The 18980-nt window shown below is 42.0% G+C and overlaps 1 protein-coding gene across 1 annotated transcript in view; it reads left to right on the forward strand.

Moving 5' to 3' along the window:
• The window catches only part of CNTN1 (contactin 1), a 222781-nt gene that overhangs the window by 114050 nt on the left and 89751 nt on the right, over window positions 1-18980 (forward strand). The window contains exon 12 of the mRNA XM_033959145.1: window positions 4268-4443. Coding sequence (XP_033815036.1) covers window positions 4268-4443 — 176 coding nt within the window. The remainder of the gene's footprint in view (window positions 1-4267; window positions 4444-18980) is intronic.

Genomic DNA, 18980 nt, shown 5'->3' on the forward strand with positions numbered 1-18980 from the left:
GCGGGATGGGCCGGGAAGGGGCGGGCCCGCTTCATTTCGACGAGGCGTGCCTGCCGGCTCAAGACGTGAAAGACCCTTCTAAGAACAGGTTTGGTGGAGTGGAGGTTTGGGGGGGTTAGCGCCAGGGGGGGTGCGTCTTCGGGCAGGAGGGATTGGGCACCCTCCTGCCAGCTATCGATATTGTCGGGGGGGGATCGGTAATGTCGGGGGGGGGGGCGGTCGGTAGTGTTGGGGGGGGGGCGGTCGGTAGTGTCGGGGGGGGAGGTGCGTCTTCGGGCAGAGGGTTTGGGCACCCTCCTGGTCAGGGGGCCACGGCCCGCTATACTTATAGCGGCAGAGAGAGATCCCTTGCCGCGATAAGTATAGCGGCCGCGTCTACTTACAATGTAGACCAGCATTTTGCTGGCCTACATTTTAAGCTTCTCCTCTACTAGGGAGACACGTAGGGCCGCCTAGGTTCAGCCTAAGGCCCGCCTAAAGCCCTTAGACGAGCTTAGGCAGCTTGCGGGTCTCCCTAGGCTCCCGGAGGTGCCTTCAGGCTTGCCTGGGAAGCATTTTTTTTTTTTTTAAACGTGCATCCCGATTGGCTGATTAGACAGCTGTAGGACGCCTAAAATCGGGATGCACTTTAGAGAATCAGGGCCTTAGTGTTTAAGCCCGTTACATTAACGGGTGCTAGAATATAGCAACATTTCCCACCCTTCCCTGTGCAACAGCAGTATTTCCTGGTCTTCCCTGTGCAGAAGCAGCATTTCCCCCCCCCCACACACACACACTATCCTGTGTAGAAGCAGCATTTCCCACCCTTCCCTGTGCAACAGCAGCATTTCCTGGCCTTCCCTGTCCAGAAACAGCATTTCCCCCACCATACACACTTCCCTGTGCAGAAGCAGTATTTCCCGCCACTCCCTTCCCAGCCGCCACATTTAAATTGTGAGAAAAGCGCTGCACCGCGCTACCGCTGGCTTCGGAGTCTTCTATCCACTGCGGCCAACCCTAGCAGAAACAGGAAGTAGTCAGAGAGGGCGGGCCGCAGTGGACAGAAGACGGCAAAGCCAGCGTTAGCGCGAAGCAGCGCTTTTCTCAATTTAAACGTGGGTGAGCCGGCGAGAAGGAGGAGGCTTTGGCGGTGGTGGTTTTGGCGGTAAGTGAGGGCGGGAGGGGGGAGTCCCCAGCTGTGCTTTCCCGATCTGGCCGCCGCATACGCACTCTGACCACGGACCTACGGATCACAGATCAGGGATCACAGATCACGCAGGTCTGAGTGCGCATGCGCGGCTAGCGTTTTATTATATAGGATGGGCCTTAGTAAATAATAGTTCATACAAGGACATAGAAATGCTCATTTTCAAAGCAGATTGACATCTTCAAATGCCTAAGAAAACATCCATCTGCTAAAAATGTCCCAATCCAGATTTTGGAAACTCAGAATTTGGCTGTTTCACGCCACAGTTCATCCAAATGGCTAGGGAGCATGTTAACATGTTGTGGATATGCTTTTGGTGCAACTAGTACTCCTGGCAGAATTTGCACAGAATTCCCCATCCGAGCAGAATTCTGCACAAACCTTACATTCTGCCCCTGTTCCTGTCACCTCCTCCCCCACATGGGTCTGACCTCTCTCCCTCCGATCGATTCCCCGCTATGAGATCCGATGTAACTGTGGGCCTGCTCAAAAAGCAGCAGTGACAGCAGCCGGCCGACAGAGGTGGTACTGTGAAGAGGTAGCTCACTACCGATCCCACCGGGGCATTTCCACTTCCTGAGCATTAATCTTTTTTTTTTTTTTAGGTTTTAATGGTGTGGTCAATTACAACGCCAATTAAGCCAATTAAAAAAAAATTAAGCTCTGCGTGAAAATCAGTAGACACCATTTATAGAATTCCCCCTTTCTAGTATAAAAGCATTCATCTCACAGCCATGAACTCTAGTGGATGTTACGAGCTTTTGGACTTAGACTGATCTAAATCTTTTCGTGTGATCATTTTGACAAAAAGTAGGTTCTAGTCATCGATCACTTCTGGGCAAAACTGGCTACAGAATCATTCAAATACTCCTTGCTACACTCTTCTAATAGGATAAGTTCCTCAGAAAACTGCAACCTTAACCTAACCCTATTGGTGGTCCTTTGTTCAACACTGGGGTCTTTATTCTAATGCTCATGGCACTTTACCCTTCTCTCATTGCCTTAGGATGTTTCTGTAAATGTTGGTGCTGCTTTACCCCATCTCAAGCTTTTGAGTTTTCATACGATTGTTAGTGAATTTTGCCCCTCATTTGATGTAATCAGGCCTTCATAGGACTCTTGATATTTTGAAGTGTTGTTGTTTCTATAGCAGATGCCTCTCAGCAAGTTGTAAGCATATTTGATTAAAAATAGATAGGGAACCTCGCTAACAAATTTCAAAATATGTTGATGCATTAACTGATATGGAACGACTAGTTATTGATAATGTTATATGGTTATACCACTATGATCGTGAGACAAAACAACGGTCCATTCAATGGCAGCACTCAGGTTCTCCAAAGCCAAGGAAATTCAAGACCCAAAAGTCAGCAGGAAAGATCATGGCCACAATGTTTTGGGATCAGGAAGGTGTAATGACTGACTATATTTCAAGGGGCCAAACAGTTAATACAGAATACTGCTGTAACTTGCTGTGCCAATTAAAGGAGTTTTATTTTTGCAAGACAATGCACCCGCTCACAAGACTGGCAAAACGATGGATGTTTTGACACAGTTGGGTTTTCAGTGCTTTGGCCAGCCATCCTACTCACCAGATCTTACTTCATCTGACTATTTTCTGTTTCCAAACATTAAAAAGAGTTTGAAAGGGCAACCATTTTTGAGTGATTCGTAGGTGATTGCAGGCAGCAGCGAAGCAATAGTTCAGTGATCAGACATCAGAGTATTTTTTGGAAGGGTTACAGAAACTTCAGACACGATGTGCCAAATATGTCGAACTTAGGGATGAATATGTGGAATAACTTGTAAGTTTCATGGCTCCACATCATTCCGTTCTTGGTTGGGCTGAGAACTTTACCTCTATACGAAGGCATCTGCTAAAATTTTGTGCTAGCATCTTTTTAGTATGCCTTTCTGGTTAGCTTACTTTCTGTTCCATGTCTTGTTGACACTCAGCATCATACAGATGTAGCAATGTTCTTCTAGTTATTTACTTATTGGCATCACAATGATGATAACTTGATGCCATATTGCAAACTTTCTTCTACTGACTCAGCTAGAATGGTCAAGAAAAATGTTCTTGTATTTACCATGTCTGCCTTTAATCTTCCAAGGCTGTTTCCTTGTGAACTGCGCCTTTGGAAGGAAATAGACTAAAGGTATGTGCGCTTGGAGGATAATTCTATAGTTGGATACTTCCATTTAGATGCCTTGAGGCTACATGGTAGGATCCTATTCAAGAACAAAACAAAGATGCCTAGGATCCATTATAGAATGCATGTATAACCCGGTATTAGTGCACCTAAAATCTAGACACCCACATTCAGGGCCACCAAGAGACAAAGCTTGTACTGGGCAAACAATGTTGGGTCTGGCCCGCACCCTGCCTCTCTTCCACCAACAGCAACTCTCCAACTAACCAGATAACCTCTCCACTGCTGTGTTCTACCCCCTCTCGTTTAACTTCCTAACGGCAGAGGGGAAGTTTCCTGGACAGCTGCTGGCAACGTGTGAAAGTCGTTGCCGCCACTGCCTGTTACCCCTTCAGAGACAGGCTTGTCAAAGTAAGGAGGGGAAGGTGATGCAGGAATAAGATGCCATTTCTATGATCAGTGCTCTCTTGGTAACCTCCTATCCCCTCTCTTGGCAGCCCTGCCAGAAGTTACACCAGCCATAAAGCTCCTGTGAATATAAGTGCCTAAATATGGCAGTGATGCTTGTAACTTAAATGTGAGTGAGATCTCCACTTATGGCCCACCCATGGGTAGCCCCTCCCTTGCAAATGCTTGATGTGCAAAATAGGTGAGCACTCATGGAATAGCACTTAGGTGGTATATTGTGCACACATAAGCACATATATGCTAGTATTCTAAACATGTACATGCTTAGCATTTATGCAAATATTAGTGCCAAGTTTATAGAACTGTTCTTATTGTGTTATCTCATGGCCAACAGAGAGGTCCAGATAAGATTTCATTAACACTAGTACTTAATCAAACAAGTACTAGAAGTACTAGACTATATCTGTTGCTTGGTGTTTCTCTGGCCTGATTTGACTTTTTCTTTTCTTAAAATCTACAGCTGCCACAAAAATCACCTTGGCGCCACTGAACGCTGATGTGACGGTTGGTGAAAATGCCACCATGCAGTGCCAGGCATTCCACGATCCCACTTTGGATCTAACATTTATTTGGTCTGTAAACGGCTATGACATAGATTTTGACAAAGAAAGCAACCATTATGAGCGAAATTTAAGGGTAAGCCACAGCTGTTTATCTTACTATTCCAACTGCTAAACCACTTTTCCGCAGGGATATTAAGAATGCTTTTTGACTTTATGTGCCCACTTGCTTCTGTTCTGAGTTCATACTCAGTTCACATACAGAATCTTGAAGCAGAGAAAAGAAATGCATTTTCTAAATACCATGATAGCTGAGCAAATGCAAAATGTAAGTGAATAAATATTATGTAGGTGTGACTTGTCACAAACTAAATAACATGAGTTTGCCATTGATTTGTAAAATCTTTTTAGGGTGTGCAGCCCAAAACGTTCATGTAATTTTTTTTTTTTTCTTTCCTGAGTCTTTCTTCAGTATCTGTAGTTCATAAAAGTTCCGTACAGTCTCATGTTTTGCTCTGTCAGTGGATCACAAATGTGGAGTTCACTTCCAGAGGATATATATATAAGGAGAAAAGACTTAAGCCCCCTTTTACTAAGCTGCAGTAAGCACTAGTGTATGCTTACCATACGTACAAAAGCACTACCTTGGGGGGGCACTCAAGTGTTCTGTGATAGTTTTTGCATGGGCGCGCTCTACCCACATGCTAAAAAGTAAAATTTATTTTTTAGCCTAGGGGGCATGTTTGGGGGTAGAGAGTGGGTGTGACTATGCTAATTAGTCTTAACATGCTAACCGATTAGTGCGTGGTTAATGCGGGAACCCTTACCACCTTAGACAATAGGTATTAAGGACTCACACGCCATTGGGAAAATTAGCATATGGTCATTATAACAAACATGGTATATGCAACCATTTTATAGCTAAAAGTGGCCTCAATGCACGGAAAACCCACACACTAGACACACCATAGGCCACCTTTTTAGGGCGGTTTAGTAAAGGGCCCTATAACCTGTTTTGGTTCATAGACAACCCCGTGAAAGACAAAGGCGCGCACCAACAACTGAGCGCAAGACGGAGGTGCGCGCCAAAGAAAATTACTGTTTTTAGGGGCTCCGACGGGGGGTTTTGTTGGGGAGCCCCCCCAGTTTACTTAATAGAGATCGCGCCGGCGTTGTGGGGGGTTTGAGGGGGTTGTAACCCTCCACATTTTACTGTAAACTTAACTTTTTCCCTAAAAACAGGGAAAAAGTGAAGTTTTCAGTAAAATGTGGGGGGTTACAATCCCCCACAATGCGGCGCGATCTCTAATAAGTAAAGTGGGGGGGTTCCCCCCCACACACACCCCCGTCGGAGCCCTAAAAACAGTAATTTTCAGCGGTGCGCGCCTCCGCGCTGCGCTCAATTGTCTGCGTGCGCCTTTGTCCCGGTGCGCTTTTGACCTGACACCCCTGTTTTCACTTGTTCTGAATGCTGTAGGGTGAGAAGATGGATAGCTGTTTTAATTATGTTTGTTTTCTGTACATGTCTTACTGTGAAATACCAGTGCTTTCATTTCAAGCAGCTTTTCATGACAAAGACTTTCGTTCACTGTTAATTACTTCTCACTCTTATGAACACTTTAGGAAACAATTGAAGTCTTATCTTTTCCCTTGGGGGTTAGCGCCCAAGAAAAGGATCTGGGTATCATTGTAGACAATACGATGAAACATTCCGCCCAATGTGCAGCGGCAGCCAAAAAAGCTAACAGGATGCTATGAATTATTAAAAAAGGGATGGTTAACAAGACTAAGAATGTCATAATGCCCCTATATCGCTCCATGGTGCGATCTCATTTGGAGTATTGCGTTCAATTCTGGTCTCCTTATCTCAAGAAAGATGTAGCGGTACTAGAAAAGGTTCAAAGAAGAGCGACCAAGATGGTAAAGGGGATAGAACTCCTCACGTATGAGGAAAGCGCTAAAACGGTTAGGGCTCTTCAGCTTGGAAAAGAGATGGCTGAGGGGAGATATGATTGAATTCTACAAAATCCTGAGTGGAGTAGAACGGGTACAAGTGGATCGATTTTTCGCTCTGTCAAAAGATTAGGGGGAAACTCGATAAAGTTACACGGAAATACTTTTAAAACCAATAGGAGAAATTTTTTTTCACTCAGAGAATAGTTAAGCTCTGGAACACGTTGCCAGAGGATGTGGTAAAAGCGGATAGCGTAGCTGGTTTTAAGAAAGGTTTGGCCAAGTTCCTAGAGGAAAAGCCCATAGTCTGTTATTGAGAAAGACATGGGGGAAGCCACTGCTTGCCCTCTATTGGTAGCATGGAATATTGCTACACCTTGGATTTTGGCCAGGTACTAATGACCTGGATTGGCCACCATGAGAACGGGCTACTGGGCTTGATGGACTATTGGTCTGACCCAGTAAGGGTATTCTTATGTTCCCTAAGTACTTCTCTGGTAGTTATCTATGGCTCTTTCTTGTAGATTATGTAATTTTTGTAAACCGCATTGAACTTATGGTTATGCAGTATAGAAATACGATGTTATGTTATGAAATTAAATGAAAAGGTGGATGTGTAACTCAGCTCTGCTAAGTACTGCAGCCAGTATGAATGCTGCAATATAGCAAGAAAATTAGTGATTCTGGCCTATGTCTCCCATAGACACTCTTCTACCAGGTCCTATCAACTCTTGTGCAGTCATGGAAGCTAAAGCTATAGGAGAGAGAACATCTGCTGCAATATCCAAATCTGACATTTCCCTCAGTTCAAAGTAAAATTTCTTCCCCTTTTCTTGAAAGAGTTGGTGGCTGGTGATGATGCAGATGCCTTGCCACACATTAAGATTATAAGAGAAGTGGCAGAGGATGGTTTTTTGTTTGGAATTAGAAAGAGATGCTCCATGCTACAAGCAGGTCCAGATTCTATAAACGGCATGCTTAGCTGATTTAGGCACCTAACTTAATTATTCAATTAGACGTAATCAGTGACTTTAATTAAAATGTCATTAAAAACAATTAAAAAATTAAATAACTTGGTAGGCCACGAATTTGGACTTAGAGATTGAAATGTACAGCGTCAGCATCTATGAGGCAAACATGGTTATTTTTATTATATAGGATTTTTTGGACCCGGGTTCAATTAAATAAAATAGATAGCTCTAAGTCTAGTAGATGCTGGCATTGTCATATTGATATAGGGACTTTGGATCATCTGCTATATTTTTGTCCGTTTATATTTATATTTTGGAAGTCATTTTGGGAACAAATAAATTTAGTTTTGGATTCGAACATTCCATTATCATATGAGGCTATAATTTGTGGAACGATATTACAAGGGAAACTCTCTCTAGATAAATATAAGAGTTGACTATTTATGATTATGACAGGTATAGCTATTCAATTGATAACAAGTAATTGGAAGAACCATGATAGAATAAGTTATACTTTTTGGTGGGTGAATGTGTGCACCGCTTACAGATATAAAAGAATTAATGCAGAGTGTAGGGGATTTAGTGGTGTATTTAATAAAGTTTGGAGCCCATTGACTAAATTTGTAAAGTTATAATAATTTATATTTCTTATCTTTCCTTTGTTCATTTACCTTTACACATCCATGGGGGTGGGAGATTGGAGGGAGGGTAATAAATATTGATGGGGACATTTGGGTAACTTTATTCTTTATTTATATTATATAATAAGCTATATTAGGTTATTATTATATGAAGGATTACTTAAAATCTTGAAAGATATATATGTTACCTGTACAGATATTAGTGTAATGTATGTAATACCTATTGTTGTGATCATTTGTATGACACTGTTTTAGATTAAAAATCAATAAGGATTTATAAAAAATAAATAAATAACTTCGTAGGTGCCTACCATTTCGAGGTAGACATCTACTCCAAAATGCCTACTAGAATAATAATAATAATAATAACTTTATTTTTCTATACCGCCATAGTCAAATGACTTCTAGGCGGTTCACATCGAAAGAAGGCTGGACAATCAGCAAATTACAGAATGCAAGAGGAGAAATGTTACATAAGAAATAGGAGTTTCATGAGAAATTACATCAGGATTGAAAAGGGGAAATATCATAGTGAGAGAGGGTCATCTGTTTAGGCTATGAATTTGTCAAATAGAAAGTAGGCTTGGTTAGGGGTAGACTTTGGACATGGATTGACTTAGGCACTTTCATTTAGGCCAATAAAACCTTGGCCTAAATGGAAGTGTGCCTAAGGTTTCAACACTTAAGACCAGTTAGGCACTGCTAGGCATGACTCTATAAATGGTGCCTAGCAGATGATTGAAAATGGTACCTAGAAGTTAAGTGCCATTTATAGAATCAGGACCTTAGAGTTTACCTTGACTTGAGTAGGATGGCCTAGATTAAAATGTAGGGGGGTGGGGTATGAACCTTCAGAAATACTTGTTTTTGTTGGGACTGATTTTTGTTTGAAGGTTCTGATTAGAGCCAGTTTTAATATGGATCATTAGAGAAGAGCATAAGGGGAAAACAACAATAAAAGTAATAGTGCACATTCTAACCTGTTCGTTTTTGGAGATTTGACATCAAGCTGTTTGACTTTTATTATTTGTTTTCCCATTTGCTCTTCTATATTGATTCATCTGATTGAGCAGCTGAGCTGGCCTCTTTTGGTTGTACTCATTCAATATGGAGGGAATCATTTTTCATGAACAATTCAACTGATATTAAAAGTTGGAGATTGTTATTCTTGTCATATTTGGGGTTGTATACATAAACATATATACATAATGCCAGTTGCCTCTTTTTTATTTTTTTAATTATGACTGTTGACTAGCACACCGACAAATCCATGCTTGACATTTGTGCACACAGACAAGTGGACGCACGACAATTGTGCCCCGTGAAATGCACACACCAATCTGAATCTGCCATAAGTCGATATCTGGAAGGCCCTGATTTGCTCAGACTCCTCAGGCCCCGTCCCTTGGGAGGGGCTTGAGGAGCCTGAGGGCCTCAAGCCCCTCCCAAGGGACGGGGCCTGTGGAGTCGAGCAAATCAGGGACTTCCAGATGTCCACTTATGTAAAGGGTTCCCATAATCATTATCTAAACCTTACCCTAACACTAGATACCAAATGAATCTTTTAAGTGTAGTGTGGGGGGGGTCACCCACACCCACCCCCACCTCCACCCCTCAAAAAAGAGAGTTACTTTGTAACCCTCAAAAAGACAAAATAGTATCCACTGTGGATTGTGATCGGGGCAGTATGGAGCGTAATTGTCGGGGCACATTTGACATGTCACCTCCTATTCAGTGCACGCATTTGTCGTGCACGCAATTGTCAGGGCACATTTGTCAGGGCGCAGTTGTCATGCATGCATTTGACAGGTCACCCTGTTGACTATTCCCTCCCCTTTTGTGCATTTAAATCATTGAGGTTTTAGTTTTTTATTCTGTTGAGATTTAAAAAAAATTCTGTGATATTTTGCCATGATTTTCTTTATATTTCCTATCAGCATCTGAAATTTTTGTCCTGAAGCAATGTTTCTCTACTTACCCCACAGCCAGTCTGGTTTTCACAATATCCATAGTGAATATGCATGTGATAGATGCTTTTCAGTAATAAGGTATTTGATATGCCTTCTACAGTTCCTTTTCTTGACACCAATGTCGTATTCCCACACATTCCTTCTCCCCGTTTCTAGGGCTCTTTCTCCCCTCAGTCACCACATGCTCAGTCTCTCTGGGATAGACAGGAAGGATACACCCAGGTCTTTGCTCTTATCCTCCCATCACACAGATTCCCAGCGCTGGTAGCCTCAGTGCTTTTTGGGTTCCAGTCCTTCTTCACATGTTGGATTATAGAACTAGCAGCATCTCCACTCTCCTTGCTTCTCCTATAGATGGGATCATTTGATTTACTTATTTTTAAAAAATATATGCACTGCCTAAGCCCAGGTGGTTCCCCAAATTACCATACATAATACAAATCACAGAAACCAAGCAAAACATACAACAAAGCATCTCTGCAGTGTCATAAACAATTAAACATCACTCCATCTCCAGACAAAGTGGTTAACAAAATGCAGTCACAAAAAGTTGAGTATTTGCTAAGTTTTTAGCAAATACTCAACTTTTTGTGACTGTATTTTGTGAAGTTTTTTGACCTCTTGCTTCTCCTACTTTAAGCACACTGGTCCAGATTCTATAAATGCAGATCTAGGTAAAACCAAAAAAACTCTGTGGAGTGACGATGTTCCCAAATGGACTTTATTTGAAAGTATCAAACTTCCAAAGGTACACTAAAATCATCCACATAAAATAATTCCATCCACATAAAAGTAAATCATCCACATAAGAGCCTTAAAGGACCCAACACGGTCCACGTTTCGACAAAAAGTCTTCTTCAGGGGTCCTATAAATAATGAGGGGTACATTAAGAATGCATGTAAGTTTTTTTTGTTTGTTTTTTTAATATTCTTTATTCATTTTCAAAATTACATTAAGTGTTAAATATATTCATTAAGATTAACATGTAAGTTATGAATAGTAGTGGTGATAAAATGTGAAACTGTGAATGATATCTGACATGCAAAGAGTATGAAAGATATGTGATAAAGGTCACAGTGATGTAAATGGCACTAATAAAAATGAGTTGGTGATAAATGTCATAAAAATGTGAAAACAGAAAATATTTGGATCTATGCAAAATGCAGGTAAATGCAAAATCTAGGTAAAAACAATTTTAAAAAATAATTTGCCAGTAGGCACCTTATTTGGTAGGCGCCTGTCACTCCGAGGTAGGCGTCTACACCGAGAAGCCTATCAGCAAGTAGGCATGGCTAGGGACAGATTTGGGGTGGAGTTTGGGTGTAGATTGACTTAAGTGCCAGTATACCCCTACCATAGGTGCATTCATTTAGGCCAAGAAAACCCTGGCCTAAATGGCAGCATGCCTAAGGATTCAACGCTTACAGGTACTTAAGAATGCTTAGGTATCACTTCGTGTGATTCTATAAATGGTGCCTATCATATGATTGGCAACCATGCTAAATGGCGCCTAGGAGTTAAACGCCATTGATAAAATCAGGGCCACTGTGCCTTGTGATTATTTAGGAAAGACTTCCTACCCATTCCTGTCCACTATCGATGGGTTCAGAAAATGCATATATTACAATGAAAATGAACTTAAAAAAAAGACTATCCCAGCACTAGCACCTTAAGGAATATCTCTAGAAACTTCTTTCTTCAAGCATGTGTCTTCTGAGACAGATCTGGAAAGATGTGAATCAGTTGACCCACGAATATGATTCCTAAAATACAGTCTCAGAATAGGTCCCCTATCTTGAGGAAAGACAATGTGACCAATTCAAATGTTGTATTAAAATAATGCATTCAAAATAATGGATACAAGCAAATTAAATAAAGAGATTATTCTTAGGATCTCAAGTGTTCGCTGTTATCTTGCCAATTTGAACAAGTCAAGGCATATAACTGGCTTGCGAACTATCACCGGTCCTTTAATCTCCTATTTTAACATTTCCTTTTTTTCTTTTCAATGTATTTTGCTATACTAGTGCTTCAATAGTAACATTATTTTGTTAACATTATGGTACTTAGCTCGGGTATAGATGTTTAGCCCGGCCAGTTGGAAACAATGACGACGGAAGATCTCCGTTTCGCTCACTTTCAAAATGGTAAAGCTTATAAGCACTCGGAAATGGCGTAAGACGCTTTGAGATCTTCCGAGTGCTTATAAACCACACTGTGCCTGAATAAGCTTTACCATTTTGAAAGTGAGCGAAACGGAGATCTTCCATCGTCATTGTTTCCAACTGGCCGGGCTAAACATCTATACCCGAGCTAAGTACCATAATGTTAACAAAATAATGTTACTATTGAAGCACTAGTATAGCAAAATACATTGAAAAGAAAAAAGGAAATGTTAAAATAGGAGACTAAAGGACCGGTGATAGTTCGCAAGCTAGTTATATGCCGTGACTTAGAAACATAGAAACATAGAAAAAAGCAGCAGAAACGGGCTATAGCCCACCAAGTCTGCCCATTCCAAGTATCCCCTCCCCTGAATTTACTCCCTTAAAGATCCCACGTGAGTATCCTATTTTCTCTTAAAATCCGTCAAGCTGCTGGAGTGGGAGTCTGTTCCAATGATCCACTACTCTTTCGGTGAAGAAGTACTTCCTGGAGTCGCCATGAAACTTCCCTCCCCTGATTTTCAGCGGATGCCCTCTGGTGGTCGAGGGTCCCTTGAGCCAGAAGATATCATCTTCTGACTCGATGCGTCCCGTGATGTACTTATATGTTTCAATCATATCTCCCCGTTCTCTTCTTTCCTCAAGTGAGTACAGCCGCAATTTTTTAAATCTTTCTTCATACGTGAGATCCTTGAGCCCCAAGACCATCCTGGTGGCCGTTCGCTGAACCGACTCGATCCTCAGCATGTCCTTTCGGTAGTGTGGTCTCCAAAACTGAACACAGTACTCCAAGTGAGGCCTCACCATGGCTCTGTACAACGGCATCATAACTTCAGGTCTCCTGCTGACGAAACCTCTGCGGATACACCCCATCATTTGTCTTGCCCTGGAGGAAGCCTTCTCCACTTGATTGGCAACTTGTTCCAATTGGCAAGATAACAGCGAACACTTGAGATCCTAATAATAATCTCTTCATTTAATTTCCTTGTATGTATATGTTTTTCTGGCTCAAACATCAGCCTATTTTTTGGATGATTTAAGTGTGTTCAAAATAATGGAGACATCCAGACTGTCAGCTTTTCGATCACCAAAGCATTTCCCTCACATTCTTTAAACCCTTGTCAGTATCTCTTCACCCCAGTACATAAACAAGGTTCCCAATAGGAGGCAAAGCTTCTTCACAAAATTTTAGAACTTACCTTCACATATCTCTAGAACAGGTCCATAGGAGAAAAGATTTCAGGATTTGGAAAATTCAAAACCCCTGTAATTCAAAAACTTAGAGATTTTTTTTTACACTTTTCATTTAGCGTTGAAATACCAATTTACCCTGGACTAGTCCCATTTGCACTACGTTCGTCTCTGTAGAGGTCTGTTTCAACTTCTCACATCTTCGAGACAACATCATAGCAATTAAAACCTAAACCTGCAATTTAGTATGGATATCCACAGTCGCAAGTGAGGGAAACATGTTAGAGGCAATTCTATAAATTCATGCCTGTAGGTAGGTGCCAAATAGCCACATATGTTACAGAATACTAGCACATACACAGGTAAGAGGTACCACTAATTGGCACTTTCTCGCATATGTACTAGCCCCAATTCTATAAAATATGTTCATATTCACTTTAGCACATTTGGGAAAGGGGGGAGTTCATATGGTGAAGCTTAGGCAGGCAATGAGTGACACTACCAGATACAGTGGTATCTCAGTTTACGAGTGCACCGGTTTGCAAGACGAGCAAAACATTTGCAAAATCGGTGCCTCGGAAACCGAGCGTGGCTCGATTTACGAGCGCCCCCCCCCCCACGATCCAGCCCCCTCCCCTTCCCCCCCCCCCGCAATCTGGCACCCTTTCCCCACGATCCGGCACCCCCCCCCAAAGCGATCCGGCACCCCCCCCCCGACGCATGCTCAAGGCCTGCGAGTTCACATTCTGAACGTGAACTCACAGGCCTTGAGCATGCGCAGATGCTCAAGGCCCAGCAGAGGAGGAAGCCGATTTTCAAGAGTGCCCAGATGAGGGTAAGAAGCGGCGGGGGGGTGCCCAATTGTGTCGGGGGGGTCCCAATCGCGTCGGGGGGGTGCCGGATCATGGGGGGAGGGTGCCGGATCACGGGGGGAGGGTGCCGGATCGCAGGAGGGCCTTCGGGGGGAGCAATGCCGGTTCTCATGGGGGGGAACCTATCAAAGCGAGTTTCCATTATTTGCTATGGGGAAACTCGCTTTGATAAACGAGCATTTTGGATTACGAGCATGCTCCTGGAACGGATTATGCTCGTAATACAAGGTACCACTGTACAGGTGTAATGTATCAAATACTGTACGTTGCACACACTTACACCAGCTATTGGCATGGGGTAAATAATTGTGGCTACATGTTTGTGTGTATTCTATAACAGCACTTGCATACGTGCCCTTATAGAATACAATTTAGTGCCAGGATATTTGGTGCTAACTTCAGGGTGTCCTGTGGAATGCTTTTTACTGAACTGCTCACATTGTGTCTTACCGCCACGGTGTTCCAAATAAACCATGTTGAATGAGCGAGTTCACTAAATGTATATAAAAAATTGAGGAGGAGGATGAAATAGAATCCATGGCAAGAGCAAAAGTTCTTATCAGGGCAGAACAGTTATCACCCTGAATACCTCTCTTGTTAGATAACTTCCACTCCCTCTCCTATCCAATTCACAGTTGCAGAGTGTCATCTCCAACAAATTAGTCCTTCCCATCATTGTCTCTTCATTGGCTTTTTGTTCTTCTATTGCCACAGTCTGCAGGACTCGCCTTACTAGCATTTTCCACTGCAGCTTCATCCAGTAGAACTGTCTGAAGCTGTCTGCCATTCTGGAGGGAGCTGGGCCATCATTTTCCAGCCAGACTGAAAGGTCACTTGGGCAGCCACAAAAACCAGAGACGTGAAGAAAGTACAAAAGTATCTTTATTCAGCATATGCAGGACTCCTGGGCAATAAAAGTTCTGCCTCAGAAGTGGCCAAATGAGGACTAGCAAGTTCTTTTATACCATTCTCATATACATGTCGGGATGCTACAGGGGGGGGGTTTCTATAGGTTAATTACAGACAGTTTTACAACTCATGATTGGTCCTAATACAAAGCATACCATTGGTCATCTGGATGTCCTTATGAGCCTATAGTAAATACACAACTTATCTAAGCATTGCAGTTTTGATACATGTCCAGGAGGGCGAGGTACATTATCACTTTCTTACAGCAGAAACAGAAATGTAACACGTGATTTCCCAGAAAAGGCACCAAACTAAGGAAATGAAACTTACCCTAAAATAATGAGCAAGCTAAGGAAATGAAACTTATCCTAAAATAAAGAGCTAGGCCCACATTCCTTCAGGCAAAATAATTCAGGTAAAATCATAATGGAGGTTGCTAACCCCTTCAAGACCACTGCTCCACAGCTAACAGCAGACACTGCACCCAACACATCCCAGCTAGCTACAAGTTGTATCAGAATAGAAGCTTGGTGTAGTAAAAGTCCTTCTGCAACCAGCAAAGAAAACAATGAAGAAAATGGTAAGAATACACAAGCATTATAATAAAAACAGCATTTCACCAACTGCTGCCATTTTGGACCTCTCCTTTAAAAGTGCTTGATTAAATCCTTAATAATAATTTTATTCTTATATACCGCCAAAGCCGTAATGGTTCGAGGCGGTTTACTCAGGCGTGATGTTCGAGGCGGTTTACTCAGGCTTCTTACTCTACCTTTTTTAGATGGATCACATCAAACCGCCATGTTTCTTACCAGATAGAACATGTACAGACTGTGCAGACAGGAACAAGATTGTTCCTGAGAAGAAGTGGTAATGAGAAACAGAACAAGAGTTGCCAGACCAGTCAGGTGGAACATGCTGGAAAGAGGACAAAGGTTCACCCCTTTGAGGTGTTCTGGAAGACATCCTCTCACAGGCTGGTGACAAAACCTCACAACAGGGTTATGTAACAAAGAAAAGCTCCTGTGTAGTTGCAGGATAGTGCAGTTAAAACTGGTTTGGAATGAAATGGAAGCCCAAATGAGATGAAGCACGCTATAGGGCCAAATATAAAACAGCATATGTTTTGCATTTAGGTATTGCATTGAATGCTGTCTATTTGCCAATCCAAACTTCCTGCAGATTTAGTGTCCAGGTTCATGGTTTACCACAGTAGGATAATGGAGCTGGATACTGGTTATTTCAAGTGCCCACAGTAACTTACCATGGTCACTTTGATCCAGCAAATAAACTGTTTTGTGGGTAATCTTTTGATATGAACCGATGAATCCTGTGGCTTAAATAATCTGGTTGCAGTAGCTGGAGATGTTGAATCCATTTAACGAAGGCCTTTAATGCAAGGAGTAACCAACTTGCTAGTCACATACAGACACACAAGGTGTAGCACAAACCACACATGTTTCTTCACTCCTACCCTAGCTGACTACTACCACTACTACTATTTATTATTTCTAAAGCGCTGAAAGGTGTACACAGCGCTATACATTTTAACATACAATAGGCGGTCCCTGCTCAGAAGAGCTTACAATCTAATTTAGACTGGACATTTCGGGGTTGGGGAGATTATGGCAGAGGAAATGATACAGTGGGTCTAGGGATCTGACAGCAGTGTGTGGGAGTTAGGAGTTGAAAACAGATTCAAAAAAGTGGGCTTTTAGCTTTTAGCTTTTATTTGAACGCTGCCAGGGAGGGAACACGACGCATTGATTCAGGCAGCCTGTTCCAGGCATATGGTGCTGCATGAAAGAAGGGACGGAGTCTGGAGTTGGCAGTGGAAGAGAAGGGTACAGATAAGTGAGGCTTGCTCGACGAATAGAGATCACGGGGAGTAGCATAGGGGGAGGTAAGTGAAGAGAGATATTGGGGGATTCAGAGTGAGCGCACTTGTAAGTCAGCAAGAGGAGTTTAAACTGTATTCGGAGATGGACGGGGAGCCAATGAAGCGACTTGAAGAGAGGGGTAACGTGAGAATAGTGGCTCTCACGGAATATGAGTTGCACAGCAGCATTTTGAACGGATTGAAGAGGTGAGAGGTGGGCACATGGGAGGCCCGAGAGAAGTACAATGCAGTAGTCTAAGCGTGAGGTGACAAAAGCATGGACAAGGGTTTTGGTCGTATGTTCAGAGAGGATGGATTTTGGTAATATTGTAGAGGAGGAAGCGACAGGATTTGGCGGTCTGTTGGATCAAAGCAGAGGAGAGAGAGGTGTCAAAGATCACTCCAAGGTTGCAAGCTGATGAGACAGGGAGGAGGATAGCGTTATCCACCGAAATAGAGAACGGTGGGAGGGGGGAGGTGAGTTTAGGTGGAAAGATAAGGAGTTCAGTTTTAGCCATATTCAGTTTGAGATGGCGGCGAGACATCCAAGCTGCAATGTCGGACAGGCAGGCTGAAATTCGGACCTGAACTCCCGTAGAGATATCCGGCGTGGAGAAGTAGATCTGGGAGTTGTCAGCATAGAAGTGATATTGAAAACCATGAGAGGAGATCATGCAACTTTCTTTAAATTAGCCCCTTATTTTCTTCTCTAATCTAATCGACAATTTAATAATCATACTATACCAAAAAGGTTCAAGGCGATTTACATTCAAAGAGGCCATAAAATCTACAGGAAAATAAAAAGCAATCAATTAAAATATCATCGTAACATGAATATTACAAGTCATAAAAAAAGTTTTCACATTTTTACAAAACCTCTGCCTTATCTATCTAAATGTTCCATCTTTGCTAACATCCAGTGCTGTCTATTAAACTTTTTTTTATCGTGTTTTGTGTTGACATTGTAATTTAGCATACTGTGCCAAACCTTGTATTTTTATTTGAATATTTTTATTGCTGTAATCCTTTATGTCTATATTTACATTACATTACATTACATTAGTGATTTCTATTCCGCTTGTGCCTTGCGGTTCTAAGCGGATTACATTAGAAGATGGCTGGACATTTCCAGGCGATGACAATACAATTATTTGTATAACTTTACAAACTTTGCAAACCTAACTTTACTTAACTTTTCGTACATAACTTTACATAACTTTACGTACATAACTTTACATAACTTTACGTGGAGTTACTTTGTGTTACTTTACATTATCCTTACCGTGCTTGCATAACTTGCATTAAGTTTACATAATTTATCTTACATAATTTATCTTACATAACTTTACAAGACTTTACGTAGAGTTATTTTATGTTATTTTACCTTATTATTCCAGTACATTGCATAACTTACATTACATGATATTACAAAGCATAACCTTATGTTATATTACAACGCATAACCTTATGTTACTTTACATAATATTACAACGCATAATCTTATGTTACCAAAAAATCGTCTGTTCCTAGGTGGCTATATCTGATTTTTTCGGTATTTGGGGAGACTGTGTTTCTAGATATGAATTGGCTTTACGCCCGATGCAGCTAGATTAGATGTTGCCTATGGGGACGAAGTTGCAGTTGGTTGTGAGTTGCAGTAGGTTATGAAGGGAGAGAAGATGATGGTAGATTATAATATTGGGATGTGTTTTTTGAATAGTATGGTTTTTATATCTTTTCGAAACGCTTTGTAGTCCGTAGTTGTGGTCAGCAGCTTGGATATGGTGGGGTCAATTTTCGCGGCCTGTGTAGCAAGTAGGTTGTCATATAGCTTTTTGCATTTTGTGCCTTTGAGTGAGGGGTAGGTGAATGGAGTCTGGGTTCTCCTTACTCTAGTTGAGAGGTTTCGGGTTAGGCGGCTGTTTAGGTAGAGAGGTGCTGTTCCGTTTAGTGCTTTGAATAATAAACAGTATAGTTTGAATTGAGTTCTTGCTTGTATCGGTAGCCAGTGTGAGTCGAGATAGGCATTAGTGATGTGATCGTATTTTCCTAGCGAGTAGATAAGTCTGAGTGCTGTGTTCTGTACTGTCTGTAATTGTTTGGTCATGTAAGCGGGGCAGG

Source organism: Geotrypetes seraphini, chromosome 9 (assembly GCF_902459505.1).
Source record: "Geotrypetes seraphini chromosome 9, aGeoSer1.1, whole genome shotgun sequence".
NCBI lineage: Eukaryota > Metazoa > Chordata > Amphibia > Gymnophiona > Dermophiidae > Geotrypetes > Geotrypetes seraphini.